The sequence below is a fragment of the Macrosteles quadrilineatus genome, unplaced genomic scaffold (genome assembly GCF_028750875.1).
Source record: "Macrosteles quadrilineatus isolate MER2022 unplaced genomic scaffold, UCM_ALF_1.0 Scaffold_7__1_contigs__length_78375512, whole genome shotgun sequence".
In the NCBI taxonomy this organism is placed as follows: domain Eukaryota; kingdom Metazoa; phylum Arthropoda; class Insecta; order Hemiptera; family Cicadellidae; genus Macrosteles; species Macrosteles quadrilineatus.
This window is the reverse complement of record NW_026542600.1, coordinates 51,644,427-51,668,903: the sequence shown is the minus strand read 5'-3', so window position 1 is coordinate 51,668,903 and position 24,477 is coordinate 51,644,427. Positions and strand designations below refer to the sequence as shown.

Here is a 24,477-nt window from a genome sequence, read left to right as displayed (position 1 = left end):
TACGATGTATAGCATTTTTTTAATTAATAAAGCACAGGGATCCTTTTTGTTTTATTAAACCATTAAGATTTAATCCAAGCAAATACATTTTTTTAACATCTGCCAACAGCCTTTTTGTAGACGTAATAAATTTTTTCTAGCAATTTCATTCTGTCATTTTATTTCATATGTATGTGAATAGACAAATTCGCTCATGCAATCATATTTTGCAGTTCTTGTAGAAATTAGCTGAATGCAATTGTTCTACTTGTCAAGAGAAAGTCAACATAGTTTTCCATGATGACGTGGAAACGGAGATTGATAAAATAATCAACATTCTTCTTTCCATCAAGTAAAGATGTTGTCAAAAATGTCCTCTAACTTAGAAAACTACATGGATAGGAATTACTAAGATTGACGAGACAATAATACATAATACTTTAATAATCTGTAATTATAAAAATATATATAATTATGTAAATGTATATCAATATATTTGAAAGCTTATGATGTAATATGATTGATGTATAAGAGATTTCTAAATTAAATACATGTTTTGAAGTTAACATTTCTTTAAATATACATATTTTAGATATACATATTTTAATAATAGTTATTTACTCATAACTTGATTTTTTAACTGTTAAACGAAACTAAAAAACGACTTTTAGTGGGTTTTCCAAGGTAGAATTGTGACGGCCAATGTTCCAAGCACAAAACAAGAAAACCTGACGTTTACGGTACAAATTTTAAAATATGTCAACACTTACAACATTTTTAACTTTCTGCTTATACAATTTAACATATAACATATAATACACCATCTAAATACATTCTTCAGAGATAAGAATCGTATTAGTAAAAAAGAATCATTTAACAGAATATAATACTAATTTTAGTATTATGTTATGTAAAGAACGGAGTCTCTCCCTCAAAACAGCCTATGGACTCCCATCCCGTTGGCTCATGTAGCACAAACAAAAGTGTTTTTGACGTTGAAAATAGTACGGTACGATTTTTTTAAAGGATATATGTTTTATGCAATACGTTCATAAAATTAGCTTAGTTCAAAGACATAAAAGCCCTCGGGGGAGGAGACACGAAGGTAATGCTTCCTCCTTCCAAAAAACTAAATTTTAAATCTAACCAAGATTTTACAAGGTAAAGACTTTTTAACACTTAAGCATCTGAAAATGAACAAAAGATTTTATATTCCAGTGCAACTGTTGAGATATACAATACAACATATGTTTTTGTTTCGGTACAGTATTTACAATTTCAAGCAACTGAACATGTGACTCAGAATGTCTTGTAAGAAAATGTTAGTCAAGGAAGTAGAAGCTATCAGGTGTCTGTAGCTCTTTCACTGCTGCTCGAGGCTACCGGAACCAAACTGACACCTGTAGTAGAGGCTCCAGTGTCTTGGCCTCCTGTGGCACTGGCTCCTCCACACCTCATGGCCTCCGGTCAGTCAGGGTCATAGCAACAGTCTATCCTTACGACCCACAAAACAGCAATCAGGGTAGTCACTGACAGTATCATCTCTACGACCGCTACCAGGATACTTGTCTGGGTCGTCCTGTAAACATAACCTCTAGCCAGTCAGGGTCATAGCAACAGTCTATCCTTACCACCCACAATACAGCAATCAGGGTAGTCACTGACAGTATCATCTCTACCACCGCTACCAGGATACTTGTCTGGGTCGTCCTGTAAACATAACCTCTAGCCAGTCAGGGTCATAGCAACAGTCTATCCTTACCACCCACAAAACAGCAATCAGGGTAGTCACTGACAGTATCATCTCTACCACCGCTACCAGGATACTTGTCTGGGTCGTCCTGTAAACATAACCTCTAGTCAGTCAGGGTCATAGCAGCAGTCTATCCTCACCACCTGTAATACAGCAATCAGGGTAGTCACTGACAGTATCATCTCTACCACCTCTACCAGGATACTTGTCTGGGTCGTCCTATAAACATAACCTCTGGTCAGTCATAGCAGCAGTCTATCCTCACCACCTGTAATACAGCAATCAGGGAAGTCACTGACAGTATCATCTCTACCACCGCTGCCAGGATACTTGTCTGGGTCGTCCTGTAAACATAACCTCTGGTCAGTCATAGCAGCAGTCTATCCTCACCACCTGTAATACAGCAATCAGGGTAGTCACTGACAGTATCATCTCTACCACCTCTACCAGGATACTTGTCTGGGTCGTCCTGTAAACATAACCTCTGGTCAGTCATAGCAGCAGACTATCCTCACCACCTGTAATACAGCAATCAGGGTAGTCACTGACAGTATCATCTCTACCAACTCTACCAGGATACTTGTCTGGGTCGTCCTGTAAACATAACCTCTGGTCAGTCATAGCAGCAGACTATCCTCACCACCTGTAATACAGCAATCAGGGTAGTCACTGACAGTATCATCTCTACCACCTCTACCAGGATACTTGTCTGGGTCGTCCTGTAAACATAACCTCTGGTCAGTCATAGCAGCAGACTATCCTCACCACCTGTAATACAGCAATCAGGGTAGTCACTGACAGTATCATCCCTACCACCTCTACCAGGATACTTGTCTGGGTCGTCCTGTAAACATAACCTCTGGTCAGTCATAGCAGCAGACTATCCTCACCACCTGTAATACAGCAATCAGGGTAGTCACTGACAGTATCATCTCTACCACCTCTACCAGGATACTTGTCTGGGTCGTCCTGTAAACATAACCTCTGGTCAGTCAAAGCAGCAGACTATCCTCACCACCTGTAATACAGCAATCAGGGTAGTCACTGACAGTATCATCTCTACCACCTCTACCAGGATACTTATCTGGGTCGTCCTGTAACCATAACCTCTGGTCACTCAGGGTCATAGCAGCAGACTATCCTCACCACACATTTAGCAGTTTTTGTATACTACTAAGTTAAAGGTTCTGTTATTAGTCTTGTTTTCTTACAATAGACCGTCTAATTATGGTACCCAAACCTATTCCTGAAATAATTATGTCATTAGTTGTCAATATACACGTAATTCTAGTTTATTTACTATTTGTCACGTATTTAACTTTCTTTGACGACAAAATAGGTTTGAAAGTAATCCCCAAAGTGATACAATGATGGTCTGTTTGGTGAACATACAACGGGCAACTAAATACATATATAAGGAAATGTTTAAGATATTTTAACGATATTAAGTCTTTACACGGTAACGAAAAAATATACCTTGAGTTGTCTGTGTTCTGCAGTTGGAACAACGCCTGGAAGATGAGAGCTACATGAAGGGAGCAAGCTGCCAGCCAGAGAAGAGTAAGGGACGTCGCTGCAGCAGGACTTGGACCCAGAAACCTGAGGGAAGTATAGGGGCAAGAACCTGGACGATACCCTCCAAACCCACGACTACTGTGTATGCTGCCACCTGGATATAAATAATGTGACGTTATGAAATTATTCAAAATGTTCATAAACGCAGTACAAAATAAGCTAATTGAGTGAATTTTATTTCGGAGAAAAATACCTAAATCCAATAAACGTAATTCCTAATAAAGTACAAACAATGTTGGAACAAATTCATGGGTCAAAATAACACAAAAATCAATAATCACATTTTATTCAAAAACACATGGTTAACATTCGTCATTTAGGTTTTTTGTTGCATAAACTGTTGTTTTTAAAACCATTTAATATTCGTTTATGAAGATTGTTATTTTTTTGTCCTAGGATGCTAGACACGGGCCTGGGATTGTTTTTCGCATTACTTAAGGCTAGACCTAGGGGTTGTGGCATTATCACTTAGATAAAATCCATTGGTGATTTAGCGGGATTTGAAACCGGAACCTCAGGAACGGAAGTCCCGCTCTCTAACCACTAGACCAGCTCGCTCTTCAATGAAATTCGGTATACGATTGTAAAAAATCATAAGCTATTTGAAAAAATAATTGTAAAAAATAGTTTTATATCATATATTACTTTAAAGATTTGAATTTAAGAAACAAAACAAATTGGTAGATATTATATAATTTTGATTTTAGTTGTATTTAGAACGATTGAATCTATTTCTAAATGTTTTGTATTCATGGGACACCCTGTATATCACAAGGGAACGCCTTAATAGTCTTTGACAGGCTCCATGTTTTCTCGAATGCGATACATTTTTCAAAAGAGTAAAACATCAAAGATTTGAAAGAAAGCATTGTCCTATTGAACCACTCTCAAATTGTTATAGTAATGAAAAAAGTTAGAAATCTTTAATCGATAAAGAAGTTTCTGAAAGTAATATTTAAGAAATGTTATGTGTAAAAAGTGATTATTTGTATTCTGAGAGATTTTGCCATTTTACCTGCTATATTATTGTAATTCCCTTTATCAGTATATTAATTCAATGAACAGAAAGTAAATAAAATAAGTTTAATAACACTTGAAACACATGTTTACACTTACATTGTTGACTCACAAGACGGTAAATCCATATAAAAGATGTTAAGGGTGATCGATTCCAACTGTCATTCGCTTATTGGGTCTGATGATGATTGGAGTGTCCAATCGGAATCAACTACCACTTAACATCTTTTATACGTGTTTACCGTCTTGTGAGTCAACAGTAAAAGCGTGTTATTAGACGTATGATAGTAAATGATGAATTAATAACAATATTTGAAGGTAAAAAATATGAACATACAACAAACAATCCCATGAATTATATCCCTATAAACTTAGCAACACATTGTGAGAAAATAACATCAGTAAAAAAATATAATTTATGAAAAACATGAAATGCAATAACAACTGTAGCGTACTCGATCAAAATTAAACTAAATTAATCTTTATACAATTAAATTGTTTGGAATACAAATGAATAATTACAATGCGTCTTCTTGTAACAAGAGAAAAACAACAACAGATGATTAGACAAAGAAGTGACAAACAATGTACAGTACTTACTGTATTATCCATTTATATCTCATTAAAGATGTCTTTCTTCTGTAGTAAACTTTAAAAATATATTAAATGACTCTTCTTTTTTTTCGTCGTACGGTTACATGGCTCTACTTTGAGCGTAGGTTTTCGCAGACTGCCATAGAACCCATCCATGTTTTCTGTGTCTATTGCACCGCGTCCTCAGGCAAAATTCACTGCAGACATGTCTTTATTTCAAGTGCAGTGAATTTCGTCTGGCTCCTTTAATTTGAAAGATCAATATAATTGCTTAGCTATTTTTGTTAGTAAAGTTACTTGAATTCTGGCAATTCAGAACAATAAATTAGAAATTATTTACTCGCCTCTAAATTTTGAAAGTTGAGAAATTTATTCTAAAGCCTTCAGTTATAGGTGGACTTATGTGAGTATATCAACAGTCATCGAGATAGTAGTTAACGCAACGATCGCTTAAAGACTATTTACACGAGTTGCGTACACTACTTCACCTACGACCGTTTTTTTAATAACCTCTCCTAACAATCACTACTCATAACTCCTAACAATCACTACTCATAACTTAGAGAGGTTATGTTTTCGTTTATAGCATCTCATCGCCACTGATAGTTATGCAACGACTCATTGTACCAACCACTAATTGCACCACTCATTAACAATTAAATTGGTCTTAACAGCTGATAAGTTGACATTTGAAGCATTACAATTTTACTTCTTTTCTCTTAATTCTTAAACATCATTGTCCGTTGACCGTTACCAGTGCTGTAAATTTAAAAAAAACATTGTGGTAAAGTGAATATTTTCAATTCTAAGAACTGAATTGAAAGGGCTAGTTTAAAACGGTCGTGGGTAAACATAATTTACAGGTTGGTTTGTAAGCAGGGACATCGAACTACAACGATTTTTGTTGGAATCCACCGAAGATAATATTGTTCTCTCAATCTGTATATGAAAAGCTTCTAAATACAGTGTTTCCTGTAACTGTGTAAATAGTATTATTTTGGAACAATAAAATTCAACCACCATGACACTTGTCTGCAGGCATACAACGGCCTGTCTCAGCATTTGTCGTTTAATTAAAACGAAAGAGTCCATTAGACCCTACGATAAGCGATTTCATTTCCATTTTTAAGCATTCTAACCTTATTCTTGTAAAAGCTTTTAACACAAACCTTATTGACTTTTGTTTCAATTTGAATAAGAATTACTTGTAATTAGTTGCTGACATTTAAAAGGCTGTAATGCATAGTGTATACTTAACAAAAAAGAAGACCGTGATTCTTTAGAAAGACACGTTGAACACTATTTAGAAATATTTTAACTAATGGAACTTTAACTAATTATATATTATCTAGTTATATTCAGTATCATTGAATACATTTGGTGTGATAAAGCAACATCACATTAGACATTTGTAGAAATATTAAATATATAATTTTTTTCCTGGGACGCTAGGACAAAAAAAGGTTTGTCGCTACACAAATAATATAAGGTTGCTTTATAAGAGTTTTAAAAGCTTCAAAACTCAAAATTGTCAATGACCATTTTCGTCTATAATATGATGCCAGCAAGAATACCAAAGCTAAGCCTGGTAATTTTAGATGCGTACTTGGACTTACCAGCAGCTACAACTGTGAAGATGACAGCAGGACACAAAAGCTTAGTCTAGTCATTTAGATTCGTACTTGGACTTACCAGCAGCTATAACTGTGAAGACTCCAGCAGGAAAAGGTAGCTTTATAAGAGTTTTAAAAGCTTCAAAACTCAAAATTGTCAATGACCATGTTTCGTCTATAATATGATGCCAGCAAGAATACCAAAGCTAAGCCTGGTAATTATAGATGCGTACTTGGACTTACCAGCAGCTATAACTGTGAAGATGACAGCAGGAACACAAAAGCTTAGTCTAGTCATTTAGATTCGTACTTGGACTTACCAGCAGCTATAACTGTGAAGACCCCAGCAGGAATACCAAGGCCTAGTCTGGTGATGGAGGTGCGATCCTCAATGCAGGACACTGAGCCCATTAGAAGAATACATATTCCACAAACTATCTGTAAAGTAATTTTCTTATTAGATTTCTTAACAGTTCGTTAAGGTAACATGAAAACTCAGTGTGCATATCTTTATCATTCTTCCTGTACTTTCGTTAATAGAGGAACTAATCAACTAGTAAAATACAAAATGTTAAAGGAACGAGACATTGTTCAATGCGTAAGCCTCAGTTGCTGATGAAGAATGAAAAGCGATTGGTGGATTCCAGTAATAATAATTTATTTTTATGAGGTTGATTAATTGACCTGGTAAATTTGATCGGGACCTGAACGACAGGAAATAAATCATATGTACGAAGAAGGCATGAGACAAGAAAGCCCCACAAAATGTCGAAAGACTTGGAAGCAGCAATACTTAAAACAAAGAAACGCTAAGTTGAAATATGACAGCGCAGTCCGACAACAAGGTTCTCTTATGAATGTGTGTTGAGTTCAAACACATACCGGTATGGCTGCTAGCATGTTGTTACATGAAACCTGTTTTAACAATCAATTACTGACCCAAGCATATTAAATATGGGTCAACATTTTGTTTTTGTGAAGAATCTAGTGTATGGAATGTCCTGATAGGATAAGAGAATGTGCTTGTTTTCGAACAGGGTGTTCTGGAAACTGCGGTACTGCTGCTCTTACAGTACTCTTTAAATATATATTTGTACTGTACATACATGCTCAATATCTAATACTGGCAATATTAGTCAATATACCTGCAACACTCTTAACCTAAGGACTTGAGAGAATGGATAGAGAGAATCAGTTGGGGTCCAAAGTGAAGTAATTTGAAGTTTGGTTACAATCGATGGAAGGCCTTCTGTAGTTCTGGTGACGTCACTGACCACGGAAGCCTTGCGGTAGTTCATCCTGTCACAGAAAGTAAAGAAGAGTTAGGCAAAAAATATTGTTAGAGATCCTTGGTAGTTCTAGTGATGCCACTGGCCATGGAAGCCTTCCGGTAGTTCATCCTGTCACAGAAAGTAAAGTAGAGTTAGGCTTGATAATATTGTTGGAGATCCTGGTAGTTCTAGTGACGTCACAGATCACAGAAGGCTTCCGGTAGTTCATCCTGTCACAGATCAAAGAGTTAGGCTTAGTAATATTGTTTGAGATCCTTGGTAGCTCTGCTGACATCACTTCCGTTGGTTTATCCTACTACCACGCAATCCTGTACATGTTGATAAGATTTTTAGTCTTTGAAGACTGTTGTAAACTTCTTTCAAGTTTTAACTCAAAATGTGCATTTCTCGAACGATCTAATATGTCAGTTAAATGAATGTTCCTTCCAGATATTTAGGAGAGGTAGTGTGGCAATAAAATGTGATGCTGCAACTATTCATGATATTGATGCACAGTATAATAAAGAAAACATACGATTATTTTCTCCATGTTTTGTGATTCATTAAATGACCACAACTTAGTTGGCTGGAAAAACTATATTGGCCAACGTTTCGGATGGATCGCTGCGACGCATCCGAGACGTCAGCATTTTCGTCATTTCGTCGGTAATCTGCCAAAGATCAAGATAATACAGTCTGCTTTGACGTTGTGTTTACATTGAAATTAAATATATTTATTCATAACATTGAATTTGTTTGGCCTCACCAAGTTTACAAAACTTGTCGGAGAGGTCCAATTAATGCAAAAGCAACAAATTTTACAGTATTTTTTTTTATTTTTTTACAAAGATTTATAATGTTACTAGTAGTCCAGGCAACGAAGACAAAAAATACCAAATAGAGGAACAAAATTATATTTAAGCCACATTTGGTGCATTTTTAGAGGAAGGGTCCCCAAAACAACATACCTACCCTAACTGACAACTTTAATTTAAGAAAATATTACAAATATTACTGTTCTTGTGAGCTCACCAACGCCATTTTGGACCTTATTTTGTATGATTAAAGTGTCAAATTGCTGGAAATGTTTTCAAGATAACGAGAATATCGGTTATATTGACCTTAGATGGATAGGCTTTGCCACTTTTAGCATTTATTTTTCATACAAATTTACATGTATTTCTTATGGAAGAAATATTTGAATAAGATATTTGTTATATCTTGTAAATGGTTGAATCGAAATAGTTGCATCACATATTTTTATTTTAGGGAATTTAATCTTCTTCAATTTGCTAATTTAGTATTGTATACAAAAATTTGATAGTTTTAAAGCTATTTACTAAAGCCCTAAAAAAGGGACCTTTAGCTAGGCTCCCTTAGCTCGACTCCAACCGGTCTGTACTTTTAGGATGTTGTTTAGGGACCCTTCCCGTACAACGGTACCAAATTTGGCGTATACATGACTTTTTTCCGCTACAATTTCTCCGTTGCATGGACTATGGCAGACACGGCACTATGGCAGTTGACGGTGGTTTATGGCAGACACTTCATAAAACATAGAAAACGTCACAAGTGAACAAGAACACCAACTTGTCCATCCACTCACTTAGCAATAAGATTTTATCACCTACAGGTCTATTATATATGGAGCATACGAAATTGCACTAAATTATGGCAATACGAGAAAACGGTAAAAACAAAAAGAATAAACCAGTTTCGTTAAGAACCACAAACGAGGCAAATATTAGACGTAGCATTGTGATTTTAGAAAATATAATGAATATAATATTTTTAACGGATAATATAGTGCACACTCAGAGACACTTATGGGTTTATCGGAGTTTGATAAAATCGTAAATAAATAAATATAATAACTTACTTTAAAATTGCATATTCAACTGTAATAACGATCCCTTTAAATCAAACTCGCATTTCTTTGGTAATATTAACCGTCTAGTACAAAGAGATTAAAGAAAAGTCGTAACTTTATCTGATTACACACGCTGAAAAGCAGTTTTAAAATTCAGGACGCGTATTGCGCTTGAAGGAATTTCAATTTCATTGAGTAATTAGATTTTATTGCTTGTCAGACATGAAAACGTGACAATCGTATCTTTTCGGTTCCATAACTTTAATTTTAAAGGTTGGTACTCGTGTTTGAATGTAGCTTGATAAAACTTGAGGTTACAACATTCCAAAAAGTAGTTATTGTAAGACTCGTTATTGTAAATACCAATATTAATTTGAAGGGTTTATACTTTTTAAATAAATATTTCAAAATTTTATAATAATTTTTATCTAAAAGAACCTCCATTACGAGAAATTTGCAAACTATACGAATTCCTGGTTGCACAACCAGCTTTTAATGAAACAGTTTCATAATAAAAATGTAAATTTAGAGTGCCATGCCCAGTGCTTGGTCTAAATCAAATCGGTTAGTAAGTACTCATGTTTGTGGCTACGAGGAACATTTTTTTAAATCAAATTTCGAAACATCTAATTAAATATACAAAATTCCCACGGATCAATGAACAACAAATCTAAAGAAAATTATTTTCTCTCATTTTTGTTTGTAACATGAAAGTCAAGTACTAAATAAACAAATAAAATAATTAGGATGAATAAATAAAGAAATACAAAACCTTATTTAATAGACAATTTCACAATTAATCTCGACATTTCAAACTATCTAGTACAGTTGTCGTTTCTTTATAAAAAGAGGTACAAGACTCTGGCTTACCTTAAGAAGATAATACTTTACAAGTTCTACTTTACAAATAAGCCAAAGTTAGTCGGGGAACGTTTTGCCTTGTTTTTACACAAAAAACGTTATATTTCAGTTATCTTTTGTCCGATCTGTTTGATCTTGGTATTGTTTGATAGGGAATTGATAATGCTAAAGAAATGTATTCTTGACATTTTTTCATAGAACTAGCCGTTTTTGAGTTATTCAAGTTAGAAAAATTTTAACGGCCGCCATTTTGAAATTTACAATCGGAACAACTTTATTATTTTTTTCTATCATAGGTCTTGTGTATGTTAACATGGTTACCAAATTTCATAATCATCGAACGAAAAACATCACAGATAAAAATATGTTTGTATAAAAAACAAAATTGCGGATAACTGGGTAAATATGCATTTTTGGACATACCTTCACATAAACTTTTTTCTTCCTTTTAGTATGAGGATTCATTTCTCAAAGTCCTGAAACGTTTTTTTATGGACACCTGTATAGCAAGCTGGTCTAGTGGTAGAGCGCGGGATTTCGGTCCCTGAGGTCCCGGTATCAAATCCCGCCAAATCAGCAATGGATTATATCGAAGTGATATTGCTGCAACCCCGAGGTCTAGCCTGAATTTATCTGAAAAATGATCCCGGGCTTGTGCCTAGCGTCCTTAGACAGAAAATACACACTTAAAGGAGAAAAGAAAACCCTGGGAAATGGTCAAGAGAGACACAGCCAATATACTCAAATAAAGCAAGAGGAACAGTCAACCTTTGTAGTGTATAATATATGAACTTAAATAAGTATCCTACTTAAAGACAGTACATGAAAAGATTTAAGTTAATAAAACATGAACCTTAATAAAAGGTTCTGTTGGACTCAGTTAGTTACAGCTAGTTCTTCTTGTGTTTCTGGGTTAGTAAAAATGTGGCAAACATTTGCTTAGTTTCTAATCTCACAAAATCATTAATTATTCCACAACATTGAGCATTATGCACATCCAACCCCATCATTAATCATTAGCAGCTTCATCCTTCGTTCTTGTAATCGGTTTTGAATATTGTATAGAGTACTGCAATGTAGGCTTAAAGCTTATGTACACGAGTATCGTACTATAGAAAAATTCTTAAATCGATCTTTTTACAGGGTCTTTAAAAAATCACTACTGGTTATTTTAGGGTATAGTTTTGTCTAAACATTCATGAGGCTAGAAATGTGATAAAATCTTGAAGTTTAATTCTTAAAGGTGTTTAGAAAAGTACTATATTTTGGGGGCAGCTTGTAGCAGTTAAACCATTAAGCTTACCAGCATTTAGTCAGTACAAAAATGTACTGAAATACTTTTAGATTTAATCCATTCATTAGGTTGGTCTAATATGGATTTAGCTGGTGATTAGAAATGAATCCAACCCAAATTGAGATTCTATTTACATCAGAATTGAATTATTGAGCTAGTTAAGCCTGAGGGTTTAATTAGCTCTTGTAGTAATGTTCGCAGCGTAATTCTTTCTTAAGATCCCTCGAAAGTAAAAGTAATTGATATGCTTCTTCAATGATGAATAGCATATAAATGTGGTCATGATATGGCATATACGCCTCATATGGCATATATGTAATTGAGCATATACAGGCTTTGCGATTACAGGTAATTATTTTAAAATTAAATTTATCAAGTCCAATAGTATCAAGTGAATAGTACTAAGCTGCTTGAACCTCTCCTTGAAGCAACTATTCCTATTTTTAAGTCAAAAGTTTACTCATGGCTGTTAGAAAATCCATTTTACACTCTTAATGAATTATTGGATTCAACTATTCTAATCTAACCATTAGACTAAGCTTATTTAGCTACTATTACTTTCACCTTTTTATTTTTCTTACTCTGTGATTTTTTTATGTTAGACCTATATAAAGGTCTAGTTCTAATTTGACTATGCCTATTTCAATAAATGATGGATCAATGGCAATAAAGAATCTGATTCTGATTCTATTCTGTATATGTTTCAGACAAACGACGCCATTTTACTAATTAAGAAAACAAATTTTCCAAATCTTGTTCTACGTCATTTTTTGAATCAAAATTTTACATTTTTTACTGAAACATAAAACATATTCTAAACATTTTGTAAAAAAAATATGTTCGTGAAATGGTAAAACCTCTACAAAAATTAAGCAGTAAATTCGTATTTAATTACCCTGCGCTATATTTTTTTTATCTAGTCTAGATAAATTCTAATTATTTATAGGACTTGAAATTTCAAAAGAGTGAGTTAAGAACGTAAATAAAATAATTAAATGCCTAATAACCGTATTGATAATCAATCGAACTACCTAAAGCAGGAGCTCATATAATAAAAAATAATGGTAACAATCCCTCTATTATTTGAATTTAAATGCGATTTTGACATTTTTGCACACAAAGTCACGACTCTAAGGTGGCCATAAGTAATAGATATTTTATGAAGTAACTAAGAATGAGTCTTTGATCAAAAAATAAATACCATGGAAAATCAAGCTGGCAAACATAATTCAATCGGCTTTTCAAGCTTTTTTTAATGATTTTTGTCATGTGAATGAATACCAATAACAACAAAGAGGCACAAACAAAAGATTTAAAAAATAAGTTAATTCCTTCTTGGAACAACCAAAATCTTTATTTGAGTTAGTTTTCGGTTAATAATTACCAATCATAAAGTACTTATACCAGCAATATACGGGTACTGTGAGGATATATTAAATTTATAATTTAATTGGTTATTTTAATTAGTATATTATCAACGTACTAAACCAAACAGCTCTTGTGATTCTTTTTTTTCATTTTCGTTGGGTTTTTGGTCTATTAGTTATTGGTTATTTTTCTCCGATATAAAATTGTTGTGTACTATATTTAACGATTCATTAAATACAAAAAATAAGATAGCACAAAGTGCACTTCACTACAAGTTAAAAACAAATTTAATGAACTCGAATTTATATCAACATGATGATATTCGTCTCCAAACATATTCGGATGTATCTACTCTTGCACTGTAAACATTTTCAAGACGGTAAATGCATGGTAAATAGTAGGCTACAATTTCAAGCAGTAACACCTGTCACTATCAGGTTCAGACGGGGACTCTCAATGTCAGCATTGAAAAGTGTGTAAAGACATATTTTATCGTTTAAAAGCACCAAGACTTAAAATGTATTCGATAAAAATCAATAAGTATTTTATTTACAATTGAAAATTTGATTAGGGTGTTTAATGCGTAGCGTGCTGTCAATCAATGCCCCCGCCTCAGCAAATTGCAGATGAAGAGAATTTCATTTTTTCTGATTAAATTTGAACCAAAATATTTCGTTAAACTTGTTAGATTAACATATTTAACGAGTACTTAGGTTTGGTGCTACAGGGAAGAAAAAGTGTCTTTTTTGGTAAAATAATAATTGTATGGCATGAATTAATTAAAAACTCCAAAATTTTGACAAAAATGTATCCATAAAGAAGCAAACTAAAACATTTTATTGTTTCTCCATAAGACTTTGTTTTATTTTACATGAGAATTTTAGAAGACTGTTTTATTCTACTTGAGAATTTTATACTTACAGTTTTTATTGAAATTGTCTCCGTAATCTTCAAAATCCTACAAAAACGCTTAACTATACAAAATTGTTTTTTAGCTCTACAAGATCGTTTTAATTAAAATTTGATATTTTTGTGTTTTAAGTAGGCCTATCGTTTCAAAATGTTTCTTGATTTGATTTGAAAAGCTTGTTGATAATATGTTACAGTAAATCAACCATAATTCCTGAGCTCTTAAACATTTCCTAAATATTCTTTTGATTTTAATTTTAATTTTATGCAAAGTGTTTTTAGTTTAGTAATTGTAATAAACGGTATCAGCATTCTGACACATACTTTCTCCCATAAGTTTGTCAACAACCTTTATCATGTGTAAGCGGTGAGAGTAAATATACGGAAATGGGATTTATACAATTTTGTTCAGAATTTAAAGGACTACATACTAAATTTTTATCAAACAATTTCGGGTCATTTTTGTGAAAATCTGATTTTTCCGTTATTTTATGGGGTTTTATGGGAAAATAACATAATTTACAATAACTTTTGAACCATAATTTTTACAGAAATGGGATTTGTACCATTTTGTTCAGAATATAAAGGGCTATAACATACACAATTTTTATCAAAAACGTTCGGGCCGTTTTTGGGAAAATCCTACTTTTCCGTTATTTTATGGGGTTTTATGGGAAAATTCCCATTAAAAATAAAAAATTTTTAAAAATGAAAAAAACTATCAAAATTTTAAGAACCATAACATACTATGTTAAAATAAAACCGGATTTTTTCTAAAATCCTATTTTTTGTTATTTTATGGGGTTTTTATGGGAAAATAACATAATTTACCATAACTTTTGAACCGTAATTTTTACAGATATGGGATTGGTACCATTTTGTTCAGAATTTAAAGGGCTACAACATACTAAATTTTTATCAAAATCGTTCGGGCCATTTTCGAGAAAATCCGATTTTTCCGGTTTTTTATGGGTTTTTATGGGAAAATCCCCATTAAAAATCAAAATTTCAAAAAAATGAAAAAAACGCCTGGAGATACCATGGATTAGAACCTACATACCAAATTTCATCGAAATCGGGCCACAGGTGTAGTCCCTAGCTCTGTACACATCCAGACACACAGACACACAGACACACAGACACACAGACACACAGACACACAGACACACAGACACACACACACACACACAGACATCACTTTGAAAACCACTTTTTTGGGTCCAGGGGGACCCAAAACGGATATATCCACTCAAAACTCAAACTCGAAAATTTTGACGAAAACAATACTTTCTCCATATACTATGGTATAGGGGGAGAAAGTAAAAAGTGTAAACATTTGTACGATGTAGCAATTTTAGTTGAATAAAGCATTCAATTCATTCATTCATTAGATAATTTGTCGTTTTACAACAATTGAGTCATCAACCAAAAGACATCAGTGAAATACATAGAGGGATTGTGCACTATTGGCAAAGGAATTGTAAAGGGAAATGAATTGTGAGATGATCAGATATCAAAGGCACATTTCTGGTTTTCCGAGACTTCTGGCCAGTGATATGTGATAATCCACTTTATAGCTACATAGCCAACATGGCACGCCTGCTAAGGATTACAGATAATCCTCTGTACTTTATGATACCTCATCGTTCTCACAAACCAAGTTATCTTATTTTTTTCTGTAAAAAAGATTTTTCCTTATATTTGAAAAGATAAATCAGTAGCCTAAGTAGTTGTGAGAAAAATAAAACACGACAGCGAATTTTAAGTATGGAAAAAATTAATAATATCTTGCCTAAGGTTTAGTATGTAGTATTTAGATTTGGTAAATCAACATTAATTAATTTTAGGTAACAACAATAAAAAGTGAAGTTTGATATCTCCCTGGAGAGGTTTGTGAACCATAAATACGAACATGTAAATAAGACCAGCTTCAAGAAATTTATGAAATCTCTACATTTAATAAATAAGTGAACGAGTTTGTGGTTATATGTTCATTCGTTTTAAATTCATGGACTAACAGGTGTGTGGGGTAATCAAAAGAAAATACACCAAACAAATTGAGCTATAAATAACATTTTAATAAGGTTTTAACAACCAACTAGTTATTATAAATAAACAATACTCGTATTTGAAGTTTAAAAGGCTAATACTTGTCTACAAAAATATATTCGAAACCTGTTAGAAAAAACTATTACACATAATCTAATAAAGAGCCACTATGTTAGACTTGGCGAATATCTAATTGCCTAATTGAATTTTTAATAAATGGAAATTTACACTCAGTGCTACGCTTAGTGGCCAGTTTAAATAAAATTGCTTTAGGTTTGCTTCCAAAAGCAACAAAAATACAAATTTGTTCCCATGTGGTATCGAAATGTTAACAGCATCTGTTACAGATAAATACAATTTAGTCAATCAATTTAAAATATGAACTTACTTGAATTCAAAATTTGATCTGAATGAAGTAAGTAAGTTTTTGTGAGACACAAGTTTGTTCAGTAATCAAATTACAATCAAGGAATGATTTAGTTGCGAGAATTGCTGACAGTTAGGGCTGCATGGAACGCTCGAGCTATGCTAATATGCTTTTACAAACCTCAGTTGAAAACTATTAACTTTTAGTTCATTTGGTTAAGCTGATTTTCTCATTTTGGTGCTTGTATTTTCATCTATCGTGTATTATAAAAATTTGGTTTAAAATTAAGGATCTAATTTTACTTTAAAATTTGAGAGTAACAAACTGGTTTAAATTTACCACATACAGATACAATGTAACCTTGATAACAAGAACCTCGATAACAAATAGTGCTTGATGTAAAGTGTAGCCTATTTAACAATCTTTGGTAAAAAAAAATTGACTGGATTTTTTTTTTTTTTTTTTTTTTTTTTAGAGAGAGAGAGAGAGAGAGAATTTGTACTGATTTATTGTCAAAGCGTTGTTATATATAAGTCTTCACTCTTATAGTATATATTTTAAAAAAAGGTCTTTTTAAATTGCTTTTTTCTAAAAATTTAATATTCACCATTTTGGAACATCAAAATTGTTAGAATTGTTTTAGTCCTTAAGTTACTAAGATTTATTTTAATTTTTTCCGAAAAACTCATAATTTAAAAATCACTTACACAACAGCTGTTGTCGAGTAAATAAGACGAGCATAAACAAATAAATCTAGGTTCGTTTTCCACTATGTACATGTAGAATCAAATTACGAATACCCTTTACAATTGTCGAATTCTGTATACAATCGCTTTATAAATTTTGAGAAAGGGACAGATCACAATTCATACTTAGCCTAAAAAACCTTTCAATATTACAATTTCAACGAAATTCCCATTTGGGGAATAAGCTATTACCGTAGGTCTCATGGTAAGACATGGTCCCGGGCCCGATTTACTCCTTTCGTGAGGTTCCCAGAGGCCAAAAAACCATCCGTTCGAATCAATTTATACATATATATGTCCATTAGCACGATCCTCGAGGGAAAATGGTTCAATTTTGATTAAATTCTGTGCAAACGAAACCTACGTTTATTCGAACGAGTTCGCAAACCAGCAAGATCGGACCATGGAAACGAGGGTTTAATTATGGGTTTTTTTAATGGGGTAAAAACATTTCAATGTGTCTTTCTAAACCATTTTATAGAGCTTGGAAAAATACATCATTTAGTATATAGAAGCGTCATTATATGCCTAACGGTCACGGAGAAATAAAAACATGTTATTAAGAATGCCTATGTTATTCTTAAGGAGAGTAAATCAACTGCTAGATTTTGCTTGTTCATTGATATAATTTAACCAAACTTCCCAAATTTCCCCTGTAGCAGCAAGCCTACGTACTATTTAAAATTAATGTTATTTAAACAGGAAATAAAACCGATAATTTTAAGGAAATATTATTGTGGAAATCTAGCCAGGTAAATCTAAATTCACTAGGTTGCATGTTTGCTGTCCCGGGGGTATTCTACTCATACAGTGGTTTACGAACCACCTCAACATCCCTTGAGGTGATTTGGTTACCATGGTTCCATTACTCTTGTTATGGTGAACATGTTATATAATATATAACAATTATACATATCATGTTCGGTGAACATCGTCAAGTTACTAAGACGTTGTTAATTGCATTAATGCTGCTAACTAATTGTGGCATAATTGTGTTGAAACCATGTAAATCGATGAGTTAGATACATTAATAATTAATTAGTGTAACCCTGTAACTCATAATCCTAACAAAAGATAAAGCGTTCATTTAAACCGTTTCAATACATAAGGCTATCATCCTGACTTTATAGTACCTGCCTTTGCGCATCGTAAACCTTAAATACCTCCACCGCAGCAAGCCTGCAGACTTGGCGAATTTTCATTTACCTGGTTGGATTTTCACAAACATATTCCACTGGAATTAATAGTCAGATTTAATTCCTATTTAAATAACATTAATTTTAATGAGTACTTAGGTTTGCTCATACAGGGAAGGTAATAAGGTATGTTTTTAAGAATTTTTTATAGTTTAGTAAGAAATAAACAAATTTACTAAATTTTTTCCATAAAGCAACTACAAAAAATATTTATTTATTATCCATAGGAATTATAAATTGACACTTTTTTGGAATTTTCTTCATAGCTGTACAACAACGCATAATTTTTTTTTTTTTTTTGCTCTACAAAATGGTTTGGAAACAAATTGCTAAGCTCTATGTTTAATTTAGGGTCATATATTGGAAAACTTAATTTTTACCTAATAATACTCATTCGAATAAAAGTAGATTTACACGTTTGTATCAAATTTCATCCAAATCGGATGACTTTTACTCGAGTTATCGTGCTAACAGACATACACATGAATTTGAACGAATTGTGTTTTTGGCCTCTGGGGACATCAAACCAAAAAAGTAATTCAGTCCCGGGTCTAAGTCTTACCATGAGAACAACGGCAATACCCTTTTCTCTATGGGAAATTCTCTAAACAGTTTTATTTGGGAAAACCTCAATGTAAACATGGATTAACTCAAAATGGATAAATAATAAATTGTGCGTTTTATCATATGCGTCTCTATTACAGCGTATGCATTTATAGATACAATTCAGATTATAGTTACCATATACAGAATGTATTAATGTACATTTTTTCAAAACTTGAATAGTAAATTAAGAATTTTGATGTATGCGTTAGATATTTAAAATTGAATATGTTACTCGTAAAAGAAGTGTAAACCTTAAACAAGATTCAACCAAACAGATAAAATTGCTTTAGGGCTGTAAAGATAATCCTCAAGACTAAATAAACACTCTTCAGACGCTTAACTAATTTATATTAACGAGTAGGCTTTATTTATATTACCTTATCTAATGGATTCCTCAGTTGAATTTCCAATAATATCATAGCAATCGCTATTCCATTACAGTGAACCAAAATGTTTATTGTAGTTATATTAAATAACACAGTTACTTTATATTCGATAAATAGTGATAAAATATTTAAAGAAAATCATTTGAAAAATAATCAGTCAACAGGATGGCTGCAAAATTTAATTTTAAGTTACAATTTTTTGCCCACAAACAGACTACAAATTAAATATTATACGTTTTCAAATTAACATAAACACATTTAGAGACCTATTACGTGTTGACGTCATTAAGGAAACTATTTAGTCTATGGATTTTAATACTTAGTAAATTAATATTTTTTGTAATAAATGTTAAGCTAGCTAACATCATATATCTGTTAGCATTAAGGGCACGTAGGTATACTTACTCAACTGTGTAACGTTTTAAACACACCCAACCTACACCGGAGCAAAACACAAACTGAGCTCAGGAGCCGTCTCTGACGTTAAATCTCGCCCCCTCTTACACCACCCGAGTATCAACTGACGCTTATCTTTGAAAAAAATACAACCATCTTTTCTCTAGCTTCCTTTTCTTTAAAGTGATAAAATGTAATCCAAACAAACACCGTATCAATTAGACCCGTTAACGATTATAACGTAATCACTTGTATTAGCTAATCTTAGGCATTGAGATTTTAGATTTTTGATCTCGTTCGATGTCGTAATCGGTGGCTGCTAATAAGAATTATATGTTTATGTTTATCAATTCTATTAAATAATACTTCTATGCAACATTTCAGTAGTAGGGTGTTTAAAAAATGAAACATAACATGTTTTTCCACCACTGATGATTAAATTCGTATAATACATTATCCAAAATATATGAATCTTAGAAGTTTCCACAAGAATTGTATAGGTATTACATAAATTTAACAGGTCCAATTAGATTGGTCCAACGGACAGTAGTTGATTGTGTTCTACGAAATTGGCTGACGTAGTCTAAGTATAACCACAAAGCACACTCTGTTCCTTACTGTAGCTAATATTCTCATACCCAGTAATGACGTGTTCTACTGGTTATGACGTCATATGGCCCAATTAGTTGATTGGTCCAACAGACAGTAAAATTGTGCTCTACGAGATTAGCTAACGTAGTCTAAGTATAACCACAAAAGCGCTCTCTGTTCCTTACTATAGCTAATATTCTCATACCCAGTTATGACGTGTTCTACTGGTTATGACGTCATATGGCCCAATGAATTGATTGGTCCAACAGACAGTAAAATTGTGCTCTACGAGATTGGCTGACGTAGTCTAAGTATAACTACAAAAGCACACTCTGCTCCTTAATTCTCATACCCAGTTATGACGTGTTCTACTGGTTATGACGTCATATGGCCCAATGCGTTGATTGGTCCAATAGACAGTTATTGTGCTCTACGAGATTGGCTGACGTAGTCTAAGTATAACCACAAAAGCACACTCTGTTCCTTACTGTAGCTAATATTCTCATACCCAGTTATGACGTGTTCTACTGGTTATGACGTCATATGGCCCAATGAAATGATTGGTCCAATAAACAGTAATTGTACTCTACGAAATTGACTAAGATCGTCTAAGTATAACCACAAAAGTGCACTTTGTTCCTTACTGTAGCTAATATTCTCATACCAAGTTATGACGTGTTCTACTGGTTATGACGTCATATGGCCCAATGAATTAATTGGTCCAACAGACAGTAAAATTGTGCTCTACGAGATTGGCTGACGTAGTCTAAGTATAACCACAAAAGCACACGCTGTTCCTTATTATAGCTAATATTCTCATACCCAGTTATGACATGTTCTACTGGTTATGACGTCATATGGCCCAATGAATGGCGCAGAATGTAGACTGCAAGTCATTTTTTCTTAGTTTTGACACGCTGTAACTCCTAAATAGTAGCCTTAGAGAAAATTTTCAAGTATAAAAACGTTTTCAAATGGCATTTACTTTCTAAATAAATCATAAAATATAGGGTCTTACATAGGAAAATCAAAGTTGGCGGCCATATTGGAAAAATTGCGACTAAAATGATTTTTCAACTTGACCAACATTTTGTAAATAAAAAATCCAATGCAGTTACAATTTAACATTTTTGATATCTCTTATAACTCTCGAATAAAACAGCTGGCACACTTATATCAATCACCCTGCATACAGGGTGATTCACCTCTAAAGTGTTACAGTAGGTAACTGGTAACTTGTTAGGCATTTATTTTACAGAGAACCTTAAATGAACAACTTCCCTTCTTTTTCGTGACATTTTACGAGATGCTATTTAACATTTAACATTTTGCCGCTTTTTTGGAAAATGGAGGGAAATTTGATAAAACTGCAAATTTAAAACTCTTATAGACTATTATTTTTATGGGTGATTAAACTGCTGTATGCAGTTTTATGAATATAGTCTTAGTCTTGCAGCCATTTGAACAAACTTTGTCACTTTTTCAGCATGTCAAAAGAAACAAAAAATGTATATAACATGTGTTCTATCTAATTTCGTTTTCGGTCCATCTATATGTATGTAATTTTTACAAAAAACATTCATAACTCCTTAACTTCTTAAGCTACAGCGTTCGAATTCTGTATACATGTAAAAAATGTTAACAATTATTTTTACGCCAGGCTACATTATTTTGACGAACTTCCCACGCAAGGATTTAGTCCAGAAAACAGCTGTTTGCCGCCAGCTTAATCAATTAATTGGGGTTTCATTACGTAGGCTACTATTGTACTGTAATGAGTTTGTGGTTATACAGGCTGTCCCGTAAGTAAACAGCCAAACTCTGGGAAATGGTTCTATGGGTCAAAATAAAGAGAAAATAAAAATTTACATTTTTTCCAAAATCGCTTCGTTAACCAGATATCCACCATTTTGTATTTTTTACATAATCATTTTTATTTTTGGATTTTTTAAACCGATCTTTTTGAAAGTTAGTATGTGTGTTAAGGTGAACAAGAACAGTGTTAGAAAAAAAATAATCTTAATTCAACTTATAATTTCAAAATGGCGGCCATTTTAAATTTTTTAAACTTAAATTACTGAAAAACGGTTAATTTTATGAAAAAATGTCAGGTACACTTTTATTTAGAATTTTCAATTCCCTATCAAAAGATACCAAGTTCAAAAAGATTAAATAAGAAATAGCTGAAGTATTACGATTTTTAGTTGTATAATGTGGTAGAATAAGGCTAAATAGTCCTTTTGCCCCATTTTACCACTAAAAATCTTAATATTTAAGCTATTTCTGATTCAATTTTTTGAACTTGGTATAGTTTGATAGGGAATTAAAAATGCTAAATAAAAGTATACTTGGCATTTTTTTCATAAAATTAACCGTTTTTTCAGTCATTAAAGTTAAAAAAATTAAAATGGTCACCATTTTGAAATCTTAAGTTGAATTAAGATGATCTTTTTCTAGCACTGGTCTCTTCTACCTTAACATACATACCAAGTTTCATAAAGATCGGTTTAAAAATCCACAAATAAAAATGATTATGTAAAAAATACAAAAAGGCGGATATCTGGTTAACGAAGCGATTTTGGAAAAATATTTTTTATTTTCTCTTTATTTTGACCCCTAGAACCATTACCCGGAGTTTGGCTGTTTACTTACGGGACACCCTGTATATCTTATCTTATCTTATCTAACAGTGGCAGGTCGAGACCTTAAAGCACTTCATCCGAAATATTGAATTATTGCACACCCCAGACAATTGCTTTCTTGTTGACCTACAACTACAAGTTAAGGCGCCCAATGAATGCCTGTAGCTTCCCAATTAGTTCATCCTCAGGAAGGTATCTACCTCTAGCCATATTTCCAAGAATTATCAATCTAGCGTCAGAGAGCTCGTTACAATCAAAGAGTAAGTGATCAGCTGTCTCTTCTGACCTATCACAGTACCTACAGATCGGTTCGCCATCATATAAGCCCATCCGTTGTAAATGTTTCCTGAATCTTCCATGACCAGTTATCAGTTCAACATTTAATTTAATTCTACGTCTGTCTAGTTTCAAGAGGACCCTGTATATAAGGATTTGTACAGATTTAGTAGTATGGCGTAAACTATCGTACGTTACTCGTCCAAAGTTTGTTTACCGGACTCGTATGGTAATCCCGTACTCGACAAAGTAACTAGTATTACAGAATTTCAACGCTGCAGCTCTAGCTTATTAGCTCATTAGAGAGTTATGAACGTTTCAGTTAAACTCACATACAGGACAGATAGACCGAAAACGGAATGAGACAGGACACATGTTATATTACATTTTGCGTTCCTTTTGGACATAATGAATAACGTGACAAAGTTTGTTCATATGGTTGCAAGCAGCAATACACCCTGTATTTTAGTTTTAATTAGGCTAATTAATTAACTTTTTACCAAGAAAGTAACATTCCAACAAAAACACACTTTACTAGCTTCACTGTAGCAGCAAACCTAAGTACTCAACATAATCTTAATGTTATGTAAAAACTAAAAAGGGAATAGATCTGACAAATTTAAGAAAGTGTTTCAGTTATAATCCTTCTAAACAATCGAAAATTACTTAGTTCGCTGGTAGAGGCAAGGGTTTTTTTTGTTTCGTGTGTTTTGTGTATAGCATTGTTAGGTTTTTTGTAAGCTTCAAACCCTGTTCTTGGTGTCTAACGACCTATGGTTAGATAACACCATTAATTAATCAACAACTAACAGCATTTTGATACATAATTGATTTATCTTGGGATTGAATAAGCAACTTCCAAATTTAAAGGCAAGCTTGACCAAAGAGATCGTTACATCAATGTTATCACAAATTCAGAAGCACTTAACTTATACTGTATGTTATTATGTATGTTTAATCTTTAATATAATTTAAAATAGGCCTAATACATTTGTCCTTGTCTAACTGAAAGGAATGCGTGAGAGAGGTGCTTGATAAAATTAAAGACAGAATTAGTAGTGAAATAATGTTTATTCAAACTATATATTTTTTAAATAATTTCTTTTTGGCTGAACAAG

At 33.0% G+C, this 24,477-nt stretch overlaps 1 protein-coding gene across 1 annotated transcript; it reads right to left on the bottom strand.

Moving 5' to 3' along the window:
* Positions 1-1,334: 1,334 nt before the first annotated feature.
* LOC128997728 (uncharacterized) lies at positions 1,335-19,881 on the bottom strand. The gene is made up of 5 exons (XM_054423372.1): positions 19,860-19,881; positions 7,677-7,830; positions 6,852-6,969; positions 3,209-3,401; positions 1,335-1,558 (listed from the first exon to the last, which is right to left on the bottom strand). Exons 2-5 carry the CDS (start codon positions 7,827-7,829, stop codon positions 1,447-1,449), a joined length of 576 nt encoding a protein of 191 aa, XP_054279347.1. The 5' UTR covers position 7,830; positions 19,860-19,881; the 3' UTR covers positions 1,335-1,446.
* Between the last annotated feature and the right edge of the window lie 4,596 nt (positions 19,882-24,477).